Here is a 13,306-nt window from a genome sequence, read left to right as displayed (position 1 = left end):
TTAAAATGGCAGGCTTTTTCGAAAGATCCATGTCTAGACTGCGGTTTTACTTTCAAAATGGTGCTTTTTCGAAAGAGCACCATGACGCGATTATGCAAATGACACATGGGATATTTAAATCCCCGCTTCATTTGCAATTTTGACATATCTAATTTACATCCCTCTGTTGAAAGAAGGATGTAGTCTAGAGACAGCCTGAGGTTAGGACAAGAAGCAATGGGCTTAAACTGCTGCAAGGGAGGTTTAGGTTGGACATTAGGAAAAAATTCCTAACTGTCAGGGTGGTTAAACACTAGAATAAGTTTCCAAGGGAGGTTGTGGAATCTCCATCACTGGAGAGATTTAAGAGCAGCTTAGATAGACATCTGTCAGGGATGGTCTAGACCAGTGTCTCCCAATTTTATTTGGCCATGGAATCCTTTTAAACTTGAAAGAATTTTGCGGAACCCCTAATAATAGTCTAATATATGGAGCTGAAAAAGTAGACCACAAATAAGTAAGGATAATAATAAACAAATGCTAAATAAGATCACAAGATTAACACAAATGAAAATTGTTTTCAATAAAATTAATAAATGCTTAAATATTAATTATTAGTTTTTAAAAATAATAAAATGTTATTGTAATGGAATTTTCTCACGGAACCCTTATTTTCATTTCTTGGAACCCCGGGGTTCCATGGAGCACCATTTGGGAAACACTGGTCTAGACAGTGCTTGATCCTGCTGTGAGGGCAGGGAGCTGGACTCGATGAGCTCTTGAGGGCCCTTCCAGTTCTAGTGTTCTATAATTTGCTGAGCCAGCCCAGCATGTACAAGATCCGGTTATCAGGGTGGTTTGATGGGAACCCTCAGATCTTGCAGGGGTGTCTCAACAAGGCCACCTGCTGCTCCTGTCATGGCTGGTGATGCACCTGAATGACCAAAGCATGGGAGGGGTTGTCATCAGCTTATTGACAGACAAAGCACTGGCTTGGGCATCACGTTCTGGGGAGACAACTCTCCACGGCTTTGAGGAATCTGTTTGTGTCTTTCCGCTCACATTCGATAATACAACCCATGCCTACTCTGCCAAAATTGCTCAGGGGTTACTCAGAGAAGGCCCTCGACCCTTCGCAGCCTTTGTGTCATCCATTTCCAGCACCCAGTCACTGACATGGTAAATCTACACCACTCTGTTCCCTGCCATTTCTGCCTAGGCCTCGCAGATGAGATTAGAGATGAACTGGTCCAATGCTGCCAGTGCACTTGCACCCTTCCATTGAGTTGTGTATCTGACTGACAGTTGACTGAGTGGTATCAAGAACACGCCCATCCCTGCCTAATGAGCCCCGTTCCCACAGCTCATCCTCCCCTGCAATTACTGGGCCCAAACCCATGCAGGTAGATTTGGCATGTAGGTTAAGAGACGAAATATCGTTGTTTGAGTGGCCTCTGCCTGTACTCTGGGCAACAAGGCCACTTTGCCACTAGGTGTCCCCTCAAGTCCTGTTCCACAGATAATCCAGGAAGACAGATGGGATCAGCCTCTCTGGAGATTTGACAGGACAGAACAGCAACATCAGATTCCCTGAGTAGATACACCTACGAAGCAGAGGGTATCTAGGGTTGCCAGATGGTTTCAACAAAAATACCAGACACACTCGACATTACATCACAATCTCCATTACATCTGATTTAGAAAATACCGGACATTTCTATTTTCTCATTTTGTTTCCCGAACAGAAAGCTCAAATACTGGACTGTCCAGTTCAAAACCGGACACCTGGCAACCCTAGGTGTATCCTAATCAACACGGACAACAGCCAGGCCCCCCTTCAGACAGATTGCCGGCTTGGAACCCTGTCTAACCCCGCAGTCAGCTGGACTCAGGAACATCTAATAATTTCCTGGACACTGGGTTTACTCTCACAAACCAGTGCAAGGGAAGCTCCTCCCACAGTGGTGGCAATTGAGGGAAGCTGCTGTCCTTGGGCCTGGTCTTCTAGGAGACTGCACTCCTCTGGGCTGTAATTCAAAGCCACCAGAAGACCTTGCAATTTCACCTGGCTAACTCACCCACTTCCTGAACCTGCTTGGCATCCCCTGGCTCTCCCGCCACGATACAGGGATTTCCTAGAGAGCAGAAGTGCCGTTTGGGTCTGATAAGTGTCAGCATCCAGGTCTAGTCCAATCTAGTGTTGAGAACATTAGCAGCAGTCTGGGCAAGGTCACCATTTGCTGCTCACAGCAGGCTCTGCGGGAAGATAACGCACCAATTCCGGTGAAATACAAGCACTTTGCAGAAATATAGCTGATAAAAGAAACATTGATGCCCTAGCCCCACTTACACCCAATAGATCTCCTGCCAAAGGCCAAAATCTCCTGTGGGTGAATTCACTCTGTTGGAATCTGAACTGAGGGCCCCGTGAGAACACCTTGATGAAAATCCAGTGCACAATGCTATCTGTCCTTGAGTGGATTTTGCAATTTCAAAACAATTTTCCCCCTCAGCAGTAGCAATTCAGCAGCGCAAACTTCCAAAGTGCAATTGCCACTTGCTTCTTTGCTGTCCACATGCTAGCGGGCAGGGAGGAGCTCGGCACTCAGATTCGGGAACGTGGCCTTTTGCAGCTGAAATTTTTGCAGCCGCTGGTCATGGTTTCAAACCTGAACTAGGATGCGATCCCACCAGTCAGTGCTCATTTCTCGGGCCCAGGCGCAGCTCTCCACCATCTGCAGCCACTCCAGGAATGCTCCCAACAACCTTGGATTGTTCTTCACTGTGTCCCTCAGCAAACTGTCCTCAGATAAATCCTTATGTTCCCCAATGATGCGGTTACTGCACATACAGGAGGACACTGCGTCCTGTATTTACAGCGTTTATGAGAACAGTGCAGAGGAGGGAGAACTTCGTGCTTCCTTCAGAAATGGTGGGCAGAGAAAAGTTCACCTGAGTTTGGGGGATTCAAAACCAGAAAGTGCAAAAAATGATAGGATATGGATGTTATTATGGGATGGAGAAAGTTGCATGCTGGGAACTAGCCCGATCTCCCCAAGATCCCTGGGAGAGCTGGTTCTATCCCATGGCACATTCGGAATATTTTCCCAAGGGCGTCACGGTGGACAGCTCCACACGGCGCACTGGGCTACCTGACCATAGTGCACTGTATTTTGCATTGGCACAAGCCCTACTGGTAGGTACACGCAGCTCCAACGCAAGCAGCCAAGTGTGTAGCACATGAGCAATAAACACACTTTGGCCACCGTGCACCAATGCGAATTACACAGATCAGTTTGTAGTGTCAGCCAGCAAGGGTTACGGAGGTGCTATGAACCCACTCACCCCTCCCCGTCACACGGACACATGCAGTTACCGGGGGAGAGCACTGGAGAACAGCCCAACTGCTACCTGACCAGGGTGCAGAACAGATCTCCTGTCCCTTGCTTCCTGCCCAGCTCAGACCCTCTACAGAGGGTGCTCATGCCAGAGGCCTCCAGAAGAAGCTAAGTCTGGCAAAGAACTATTGAGGCTGGGATTAGGGCTGAAAAAAAAATGTATAAAATAGTAACAATGTGACCAATCAGGATTCCAACTTCCAGCCCCACGCTCCCTAGCAGAGTTTAACCATTAACAGGAACCGATAAGCATCAGCCAATTAAACTCTTACATCCCTGCTTGGGTTTGGGACTATTTCTTTGTTTTATCCCCAAGAAACCTGTCTGGCTAGTTCCGAAGAGCCTCGTGGAGACTGGGGGGATTCCTTGCCCAGGGAGGATGTGGAGAGCTGCCTCAATAAACTCCATGGACTTCTGTTCCCTCTGGAGTCTTCCTGTCATTTGTCCTGAACCCTGAAGAGCACAGTCACAAGCCCCTATTAACTAGATTAAAAACTGTCTAACTGATAGGGCTTGATGGGGTTTGTCAATGGGGGCTTGCCAGCCAATAGGGCTGCTTCTGGTGGGGTCCGCAGGGATGGGCTCACTCACTGGTTGTAACCATAATCTGGGAGGAAATATCAGCTCAGTGCTGGCAACGTGTGCCCATGGCACAGGGTGGCGGAGTGGTAAATGATGCTGGGGGCAGGGCCACCAGACAGAGGGACCTGGCTTACGTGGGGAGCTGGGCGCCATTGAGCAACATGCCTTTGAACCCAGCAACATGCAGGGTCATGGTCCTAGGGCTGAAGAACGTTGGTCCCGTTCCTGAGTTGGGATCTGTAGCCTGGAATGTCCTGTGGTTTGTGCCCACGTGAGTGTGAAGGTCAGTGTGAGTGCACGGGGGGGTGGGGTGTAAAGAGGCCAGGTGTGCCTGTGAAAAGGGGCATGGGCTGGTGGTGAGTGCTGCAAAGGGGCAGGGTGGCGGTGTGAGTGTGAGAAGCGGGCAGGCCAGCATTTCACCTGTCCCTCTTCCCCCAGGCCTCCCTGGTGAGACGTTGGCCCTGCTGCCTGCCCGGTGGCTCCATGATGAAGGAGGTGCCCGGCTGGATGGTGCCCAGGTAGGGGGGAGCCAGCACCCACCATGCCCTATGCTCTCCCTCCTCTGCACTGTGCCCTCAAGACGATGTCCCGTAAGAAGGCCTTGCTGCTGCTGCTGCTGCTGGTGCTCAGCACCCTGAGCCTGCTCATCCATCAGAGCACGCACCTGAACTGGTACAGAGCAAGGAGGGGCAGGGCTGGAGGGCTGAGGCCTTGCAGGGAGCAGAGCTAGAAGAAGGGGTGGAGCTCAGGGAGGGGTAGAGCTAGAGCAGGGGTCCCCAACATGGTGCCCGTGGGCGTCATGGGGCCCGCCGGGGCATTTATGTGCGCCTGCCTAGTGACCAGGGCCGGCCCGAGCCATTCTCGTGCCCTGGGCTCCGGGCACCCAGCGCAAGCGTGGCCCCCGCCCTGGGCACACAGCGCGTGCATGGCCCCCGCCCCCGGGCACGTGGCAGCCACATAAGATTGGGGACCACTAAGCTAGAGGACGGAGCAGGGACACGTTGAGTGGGGCTGTGGGGACAGGGCTAGGGAATGGGCACAGGGGTGGCTGGGAGTAGGGCATGGATGGGTGGGATGATCCAGGGGCCAGTGGGCATGGGGCTAGGAACGGGGGCAGATGAAGTTAGGGTTTGGGAGAAGGCAGAGGGGCGTGTGGAGCTGGGACATGGAAAGGGAATGGATGGTTCCTCGTGGACTGATCAGGGCAGGGGCTCAGAGGGGTGCCAGCCTGGCCATTCCCCTTGCTCTGACCCCTACTTTCCCCAGCAGGTCCCCCAAGCCTTCTTCCCTGGGCTGCCCCCCGGCTCCCTCATCACGCCCCAAGCACACCTCGGTGGCCTTCCTGAAGACCCACAAGACCGCGGGCACCACGGTGCAGAACATCCTTTTCCGCTTCGCCGAGCAGCACAACGTGACGGTGGCGCTTCCCCACCACGCCTGCGACCACCAGTTCTGCTACCCTCGCAACTTCTCTGCCCGCTTTGTGCACCCGCACACCCTGCCGCCGCGCATCATCGCCAGCCACCTGCGCTTCCAGCGCCAGGAGCTGCGCCGCCTCATGCCCAACGACACGCTCTACGTCACCATCCTGCGCGAGCCCGTCGCCATGTTCGAGTCGCTCTTCACCTACTACAACCAGTACTGCGCCGCCTTCAAGCGGGTGCCCAACGCCTCCATGGAAGCCTTCCTGGCCAACCCACTGGCCTTCTACCGCCCCCAAGAGAAGTTCTCCATGTACGCCCACAACACCCTGCTCTACGACCTGGGCGGGGACAACGACCACAGCCCGGCCGACCCCGCCTACCTGCCCCACTTTCTCCGCCAGATGGAAGAGGTCTTCTCGCTGGTGATGATCGCCGAGTACTTCGACGAGTCGCTGGTGCTGCTGCGCCGCCTGCTGGCCTGGGACCTGGAGGACGTGCTCTATGTCAAACTCAACATGCGGGGCCCCCGGTCCAAGGGCAACATCAGTTCGGAGGCGCTGGCCGCCCATATCCGCACCTGGAACGCGCTGGACGCGCAGCTGTATGACCACTTCAACGCCACCTTCTGGCGCAAGGTGGCGGAGGCGGGGCGGGAGTGTGTGGCGGAGGAGGCACGGGCGCTGCGCCGGGCCCGTGACCAGCTGCTGCGCCACTGCTTCGGTGGGCAGCCCCAACTGCGCCCTGCCACGCAGATCAAGAACAAGGAGCTGCGGCCCTGGCAGCCCAGCTCCAAGGTGGACATTGTGGGCTACGACCTGCCTCCGGCCATGCCAGGCTCGGGGGCACCCCCCGACGAGCGCTGCCTGAAGCTGGCCATGCCCGAGGTGCAGTACTCCCGCTACCTGCTGCGCAAGCAGAGCCTGCGGACCCGCCGCAGGGCCATGCCCCACCGCCCGCTGCCCCCCCGGGCCGTCCCGCGCCCAGTCAGGCCCCTCCCACTCCGCCACCCCGCAATGCCCAAGGCCGCCTGAGCAGCAGCTGGGACCTTAGCCTGGACTGGAGACTCACACGTGGGCCTGGAGCTGTGTAGGGATCGTGGAGCCAGCTTGCTGTGCCAGCCTAGCTGCCCACCACCACCCTGGGACCAGCCATGGGGACAGCCCTTTACTGGACCCCCTCTCCCTCCTTCTGACAGGCCCACTCCCTACCCCAGTATCCCATACCCCTTCGTGGGGGGGGCTAGATCCAAACTCAGTTCTACTGGGGCCTGACCTGGCACTGCTGGGAAGCTGCCACTTGCCCTTCCTGAGCCTGCTGCGCGTCGGTTTTGGCAAGTTCTGGATGGTTTGCCCGGGTTCTGGTTTAAAGATCTGCCTGGCACAGCCCTGGGAGTCAGACTGGGGCATCTGGGAGGGACACTCAGCTCAGCATGGAACAACAGTGTCCTTGGTCTGTGGCCAAGATGAGGACTCCTGACCCCAGCCTGTTCTCCCTAATATTCCCCCTCAGCACTGGCCCATGCTTCCCCTTAGCACCACCACTCAGCTGGGCACACAGCACTGCGTGGGAGACACGGGCCCAGCTAAACCCTGGGGAGGCAGGACTCAAACCCCTGCCCAGGCAATCGGGCAGGCCCCTCACAATATTGCCAGGGATGCAAGAGAAAGCCCCCTCCACTGGCACACAGCACCACACCCCCTCCTTGTGCACACAGATACCCCCCATCACTCGCAGAGCACGCTCACACCCCCTCGCCATGGTCAGACATCTGTCCATCACCCAGTCCCCCCTTCGGGCCACACCCCATGTGCTTTAACCACCCATCTTGCACACAGGGCTTCATTTGTAATGGAAAGGTGCCGGGGCTCAAGCAATCTTTTACATTCAGACCTGATGCAGCAAGTCCAGAGGTGCTCGAGCTAGGAATTGCCCAGCTCAGTGGTTCCAGGCCCGAATGAAGCACTTCTGGCACCCAGGCAGTGTCACACATGCAATCACTCACCTGGCCCCTGTGCAGCCAGCCCCACACAGACGTCCCCATGGTGTGGCAAGGAGACCATGTCCCAGCTGGGCGTGACTCCTTCCCCAGGATCCCAGAGCAGGGCACTGCCTGGGCCCTCTCCCCCCCCCCCCGACCTTCTCCCTGGGTAGTGGGTTCCCAGGAGAGGCTGACACTGAGCAGCTGTCAGCAGGATGGGAACTTGCCTCCAATAAAAGACTCTGTGAGGTGCCTGGTCTGCTCTGGTGTCGTGGCTCATTGGGAGCAGGTGGGAAGTTCTGGGGGTGGCTCTTTGTGCCCCTGGACACCACAGGGTGTGACCCCTGACCCTTGGCAGACACTGGAGCCCTAAGCTGGCAGCAGTAGGAGGTTGTTGTCTTCCCTGTGGCAAGAGCTGGAGGTGGGGACTGTCCAGCACACACAGCATGTGTTACCCACACCTGGACCGTGGCTCTAGGGACTGATGCAGCTGTGTCTGGGGAGGAGAGGGCTGGTTCCTGAGGATGGTGACTGGCTCGATGGTACCAATGCGGGGCTAGACTCACTGCAGGCATGTTGCCAGGTAGAGGGGACCAGGTGCCTCATTCCCAGCCCCCCAACTTTGCTCCCCTCCAAGCAGGTCACCCAGGCTTGTGTTTGCTAGGTCAGTGTTTCTCAACTTCTTTTCTTATAAAGGACCCCTTTTTCAAAAAGAAAAATTATAAGTACCCCCAGTACCTACTGTTTTCAGACACACAACAGTTTTTTCTCCATTGCAACACATTTGTTGAAACAACTTAATCGTAGCCAGGCGGGCAATGAAATGTTTGGGTGTAAGAAGTACAAAAATAATAAAGCGCTGCAAAACTTAAAACAAAAATTCAGTTTTCTCCAAATTTCAGTTGTGTTATATACACTGCCCCCCCCCCCCCAAGACTTCTCTCAAGTACCCCGAGGGTACTCGGACCACTGGTTGAGAGACACTGTGCTAGGTCTCAGCCTGGCTTCTAGCAGAACAGGGCCTCCCCTTGCCCACAAGCTCCTTTAGCCAGGGAGCTAAATGGGTTACAGAGATTTGCCCCTGTAGACAAGGGGTCAGTGTGGGGCCAGGGCTGAGGCGTTGGCAGGTGGCAGGGAGGGGGAGCTGCTGATGCCTCAGCCCTGGCTCGCCCTGGCTCACACTGACAGTGAAGGGGCATCTAGTGGGCAGACTGCATGCCCTCAGGGACCTGGTGCTCCCTGTCCTGCACCTCCTTATGCAGAATGTGGGGGAGGGTCCCGGAGTGGAGGACAAGGTGGGCTGAGGGCAGTATGCAGACATGTCAGCCAATAGCTCCAGGGGGCGGGAAGAGCGACCGGCAGAGATGTGGACACCCTGATGGGCAGGGCAGATGAGAACTGGCTGGATCTACTCCTCACTGAAGTCCAGCCACAGCCCCTCGAGGAATGCACTGCTCTGCAGTTGCTTCTGCACAGCTGGGGGAGGGGTTCCCATGTGCACAGGGAGCAAGACTGTCTGGATGGGTCCAAAGCTCTGATGTGGGGCAGCAGGGCAGAGGGGATGCCAGGGTGGATGGGCAGCAGGGCAAACGGGGTGCCAGACTCGTAGCATTAGCAGTGTGCCAGCCCCGTGTGTCCGGAGTCGAAGTGAACTAGCTCTGGCTGATACATCAGCCTACAATCTCTGCACTGATGCAGATTAAAAAGGAACCTTCCATCTCCCAGCGCAGGGGGACTTAGGCAAGTGCCGAGTCACAGGCCTGAGCCACGGGGCTGACGATTATGATCATCACAGATTTCTTACCCTCCCGAGCTTCACTCATCCTGTGCAGAGGAATAGGCAGAGACCCACACAGCGACCCCTGGAGAAGATGCGACACAGCGAAGTACCAGAGCCCAGCCCCCAGGTGGTTGTTTTCTGCAAAAAGATTTGATCTGTCCAGATTTCCCGTGCTTTCAGCACAATAAATGGCTCCCGGCAGCAATAGGAGATCACAAATATAAATGCTACCACTGGCGCATAGCTCACATACGGAAAGGCAGCTGCCTCTGGGGCAGAGCGGAAGGGCTATTTATATAGGGATTCCTCCCCCAGCACTGAGATGCAGCCACCTCTGGAGTGGAGCGCAGGGCTGTTGAACATGCTCTTGTGACAGGGAGTGGGGAAGGACAGAGAGTTTAAGACATAAGGGGGAGTTTTCAGAGCTTGCATTGGGGCAATAGGGCCAGCACTGACTAGGAGGGAAGACTGGCCCCTTACTGAGCCCCATCCCACACCCTGCAGCACAGCGCCCCTTAGCGCCATGCTATGGCCCTGGGCTCAGCACTGCCCGTGTGCCAGGCCTGTCCTGCTTGGTCATGTCCCAGGGCTGAGCAGAGGCTGCAGCTAGTTTAGGCCCTGGCAGCCAGTCCCCGCCAACTATAGCTGCAGAGATTAATCTTGCCATGCAGAGGTGCTGCGGGTGTGGGGCTCCTGAAGAGGGTGGGGGCAGGGCGGAAAAAGCAAGGGTCTATGCACTGGGCCCAGCGCCCCTCTGCTCCCCCTCCCCTGCAGCTGGGGCTGAGACTCTGCAGTGGCGGGGGCAACCGACTTTGCAATGGGATTTTCTCACTAATCCCCGGCGGCCTCCTTTGATTGGCTCTGTCCCACAGCTCAGTGCCTAACTGACGGACACAGCAACTGCCCCCCCACCACCATCAGAGCCAGGTGGCCCCCCGAGCTGACTCCAGGGAGACATCCGGGGATGAGCTGTCCCCCGCCCGGCCCGGGGCAGACCCGCAGGCAGCAACTGAGAAGGTACTGGCACTGTCCTATCTCCCCCATAGGGACTGGCACTGCCCCCACCCCCCTCCACAGAAACCAGCACAGCCCCCACCCCCATAGGACCCAGCACAGTCCCATGTGCACAGCATGCCCTCCCCCCCCCCCCCCGCAGGACCTAGCACAGCCCCCCTGCCCCAGCACAGCCCCCACCCCCATAGGACCCAGCACAGTCCCATGTGCACAGCATGCCCTCTCCCCCCCCCCCCCCGCAGGACCTAGCACAGCCCCCCTGCCCCAGCACAGCCCCCACCCCCATAGGACCCAGCACAGTCCCATGTGCACAGCATACCCTCCCCTCCCCAGGACCCAGCACAGCCCCATCTGCCCCAGTACAGCTCCACCACCTCCACAAAACCCTGAAGAGCCCCCACCCCACTGCAACAATCTCCCTGCACCCAACCAGACAGACCAGCACTGCCCCCCTCCAGCACTCCTTCCAAATGGACTGGAACAACCCCCTTCCCACAGCCCAGTCACCCATAGAGACCAGCACTGCTCTCCTCCTCTAAGGACACCGCCCCACAACCTGGCCTGCTCCCCTCCCCCAGCAGAGACCAGAGCTGCTGCCCGATGCCACTCCCATCCCCTAGGCTCAGTGACAAGTGCTGGATATTCAGGTGACATTCCCTGGCCTGGGTCTTCCAAGAGGCCAGCCAGAGGCTTCTGGATGTAACATTTGTGAACCAACTGTCATGGCTCCTTCCCCACTCTGGCATGATAAATGCAGAAGTGGAGGCCAGAAAGTGTACCCCAAAGCCTTATCTACCAGGCTTTGGTATAAAACTTCCCCCAAAATCTTAAAAAACCTAGATCTTGGGAATAAAACTTCCGCTGCCACCACCCAAATGTTGATAAAGAAATCAGGGGAAAGATCATTTGGGAAATCACACCCCTAAAATAAGAATCAGGGCAAACAATTAACCACTTCCAGGTTAATAAAAGAAAAGAAAGAACTTTTATTATTACAACAATATTCCTGTTGCAAGTATAATGACTAGATGGGAAGGTAACAAAATATACTCATGGAGAAATTCCATGGGCCTAGAACTTAGTTACAAAGAAAAGCCAAAACATCTTTTAAGCAGTGCCAGATCCCAGATCCCATACCCAATCCTTAAAACAATAAAGCCTAACGAAACTACCTAAACTTTATACTACTTACAGAAAATGAAGAATGGTGTCTGGGAGAGAGAGAGACATGCTTGTCCCTCTTTGTAGCTGCAGAGAACTCACCCAGAGTATGTCTACACTACCCCACTAGTTCGAACTAGCGGGGTAATGTAGGCATACCGCACTTGCAAATGAAGCCCGAGATTTGAATTTCCCGGGCTTCATTTGCATAAACTGGGTGCCGCCATTTTTAAATCTCTGCTCGTTCGAACCCCGTGCCGCGCGGCTACACGCGGCACGAACTAGGTAGTTCGGACTAGGCTTCCTAGTCCGAACTACCGTTACTCCTCGTGAACTGGCGGCGTCCAGTTTATGCAAATGAAGCCCGGGAAATTCAAACTTCATTTGCAAGTGCGGTATGCCTACATTACCCTCCTAGTTCGAACTAGTGGGGTAGTGTAGACATACCCCCAGAGAGACAAAAGGGAGAAAGGAAAAAAACCCAAATTCCTTTGTCCTAGTTTGAAAGTCCCACCTACATTCCTATTGATCACTCCACCTGGCTAGGTGTAGTTTACCCCTTAATCCCCAGGCTGCTGGCTAACCCTCATAATCATGACACCAACCTATGAATCTTTCCATTGTCCACGGACCCGCACAACCCACCCAGCCTGCAGCTATCCCCATCCACCCTCCCATCCCACACACTTGGCAGCAGGAATTGGGGGAGGGAGCTGCTGCATCTCTCTGTGCAGGGCAGGGTGGTGCGGATTTGGAGGGGCACTGCTGGCAGGATGGGGGTAGAGCTGACAGGATAAGTGCAAGGTGACCCCCCACTGTCAGGGCTGGGCAAGCAGGGCCCCAGGTGCTTCCCATGGGTGCTGTGTATTAGGGAACAGCCCCAGGTGGGAGCTGACCCAACCCTGCCTCACCCCCAGCCCCAGGGCACAGGCAGCTGAGCTGTGCCGGGTATGGCAGGAGCTGTGTGTGCGGGAGCGCCAGGCACGGGACCGGAACCGCCAGCTGCTGCAGGACTTCGGGCACCTAGAGACCCAGCTGGGGCTGCTCTGGGCCAGGACAGACATGGTCAGGAGGAGGAAGGTGAGAGGGACTCTGGCATTTGGACACTGTGCTGATCGCAGGGCACCCCAGGCCTGGGAGAGTCACAGCCAGACAGGGGACAGCTCCCCCAGGTGGAAATAGACTGAGTCAGGACACCTGGCTTCAGTCCCCTGCCCTCCAAGGGGCTGAGGGCGTGTGTCTGTCTGTTGTGCAGAGCTCCTGGGTTCTAGCCTCCCAGAAGGAGGATGACTTTAGTGCCACCAGGGAGAGTGGGTGGGGGGAGTAATTGCAGGGGAGGGGAAGATGCCAAGCCGCAGGGGAAGGAATTCAGCCCTAGGAGGTCCAGTCAGGGTCTGTGGGAGCAAGGACAGATGTTTGCATCTGCATCTTGCTCCTCTAAGGTGGACTATCAGGAATTTCTGCAGCGGCTGCTTCTACACTTGAGGATGGAGGCAGGGAGCCCGAGCCAGGTCCCTCAGCACCAGGTAGGCACATCCTGCCGCTAAACCTCCTGCCTCCTGGGTGAGAAGGAGTTGGCACCAGAGTGCTGGGGCACTGGGGCCAGCACTGAGGGGAGAGCATCCCCCCCACCCTGCTGCAGCCCCCCACCCTGCAGTTCATGGGGGCTCCCCCTCTCCCAAGCACTGGTCTGGTCTAACTCCATTTAGAGGCATGATGGACTCTGAAATCTCCTAGATACTTGGTTGATTTCTCTTCCCCCCCCTCCTCAGGACTGGGCCTCTGCCCAGATGCTGGACCTGCCTCTGCACTCGCACCTCAGGAGACACCTCCCTGACCCCCCACAGTGGATGGACCATCTCCAGTGTCGGACCTCAGGGCCTCATCCTGTCTCCCCCACACAGTCCCCAGAGCCTGCTGCCTTCCTTGCGTCCACTGGGGCAGGTGGGGCTGGGCCCCCAGAGGGTAAGGAAATAGCCCTGGCCCAGTT

The 13,306-nt window shown here is 56.1% G+C and overlaps 1 protein-coding gene and 1 long non-coding RNA gene across 3 annotated transcripts in view; both read left to right on the top strand.

Annotated features, from left to right (window-relative positions):
• GAL3ST3 (galactose-3-O-sulfotransferase 3) overlaps window positions 1-8,256 on the top strand; it is a 29,737-nt gene extending 21,481 nt beyond the window's left edge. The window contains exons 2-3 of one of the 2 annotated variants that reach the window (XM_075938967.2): window positions 4,398-4,631; window positions 5,226-8,256. In XM_075938967.2, coding sequence (XP_075795082.2) covers window positions 4,501-4,631; window positions 5,226-6,414 — 1,320 coding nt within the window. In that variant the 5' untranslated portion in view covers window positions 4,398-4,500 and the 3' untranslated portion in view covers window positions 6,415-8,256. The remainder of the gene's footprint in view (window positions 1-4,397; window positions 4,632-5,225) is intronic. The other variant, XM_075938968.2, reaches the window with a different exon arrangement.
• A 4,007-nt stretch (window positions 8,257-12,263) lies between these two features.
• Window positions 12,264-13,275, top strand: LOC149523802 (uncharacterized). The gene is made up of 3 exons (XR_016350479.1): window positions 12,264-12,396; window positions 12,759-12,842; window positions 13,089-13,275. It is a non-coding gene; the product is annotated as an uncharacterized LOC149523802 (long non-coding RNA).
• The last annotated feature ends 31 nt before the right edge of the window (window positions 13,276-13,306 follow it).

The sequence above is a fragment of the Pelodiscus sinensis genome, chromosome 11 (assembly GCF_052426305.1).
Source record: "Pelodiscus sinensis isolate ZL-2025 chromosome 11, ASM5242630v1, whole genome shotgun sequence".
NCBI lineage: Eukaryota > Metazoa > Chordata > Testudines > Trionychidae > Pelodiscus > Pelodiscus sinensis.
The sequence above is the reverse complement of the archived record's forward strand: the minus strand, read 5'-3'. Positions and strand labels throughout refer to the sequence as shown.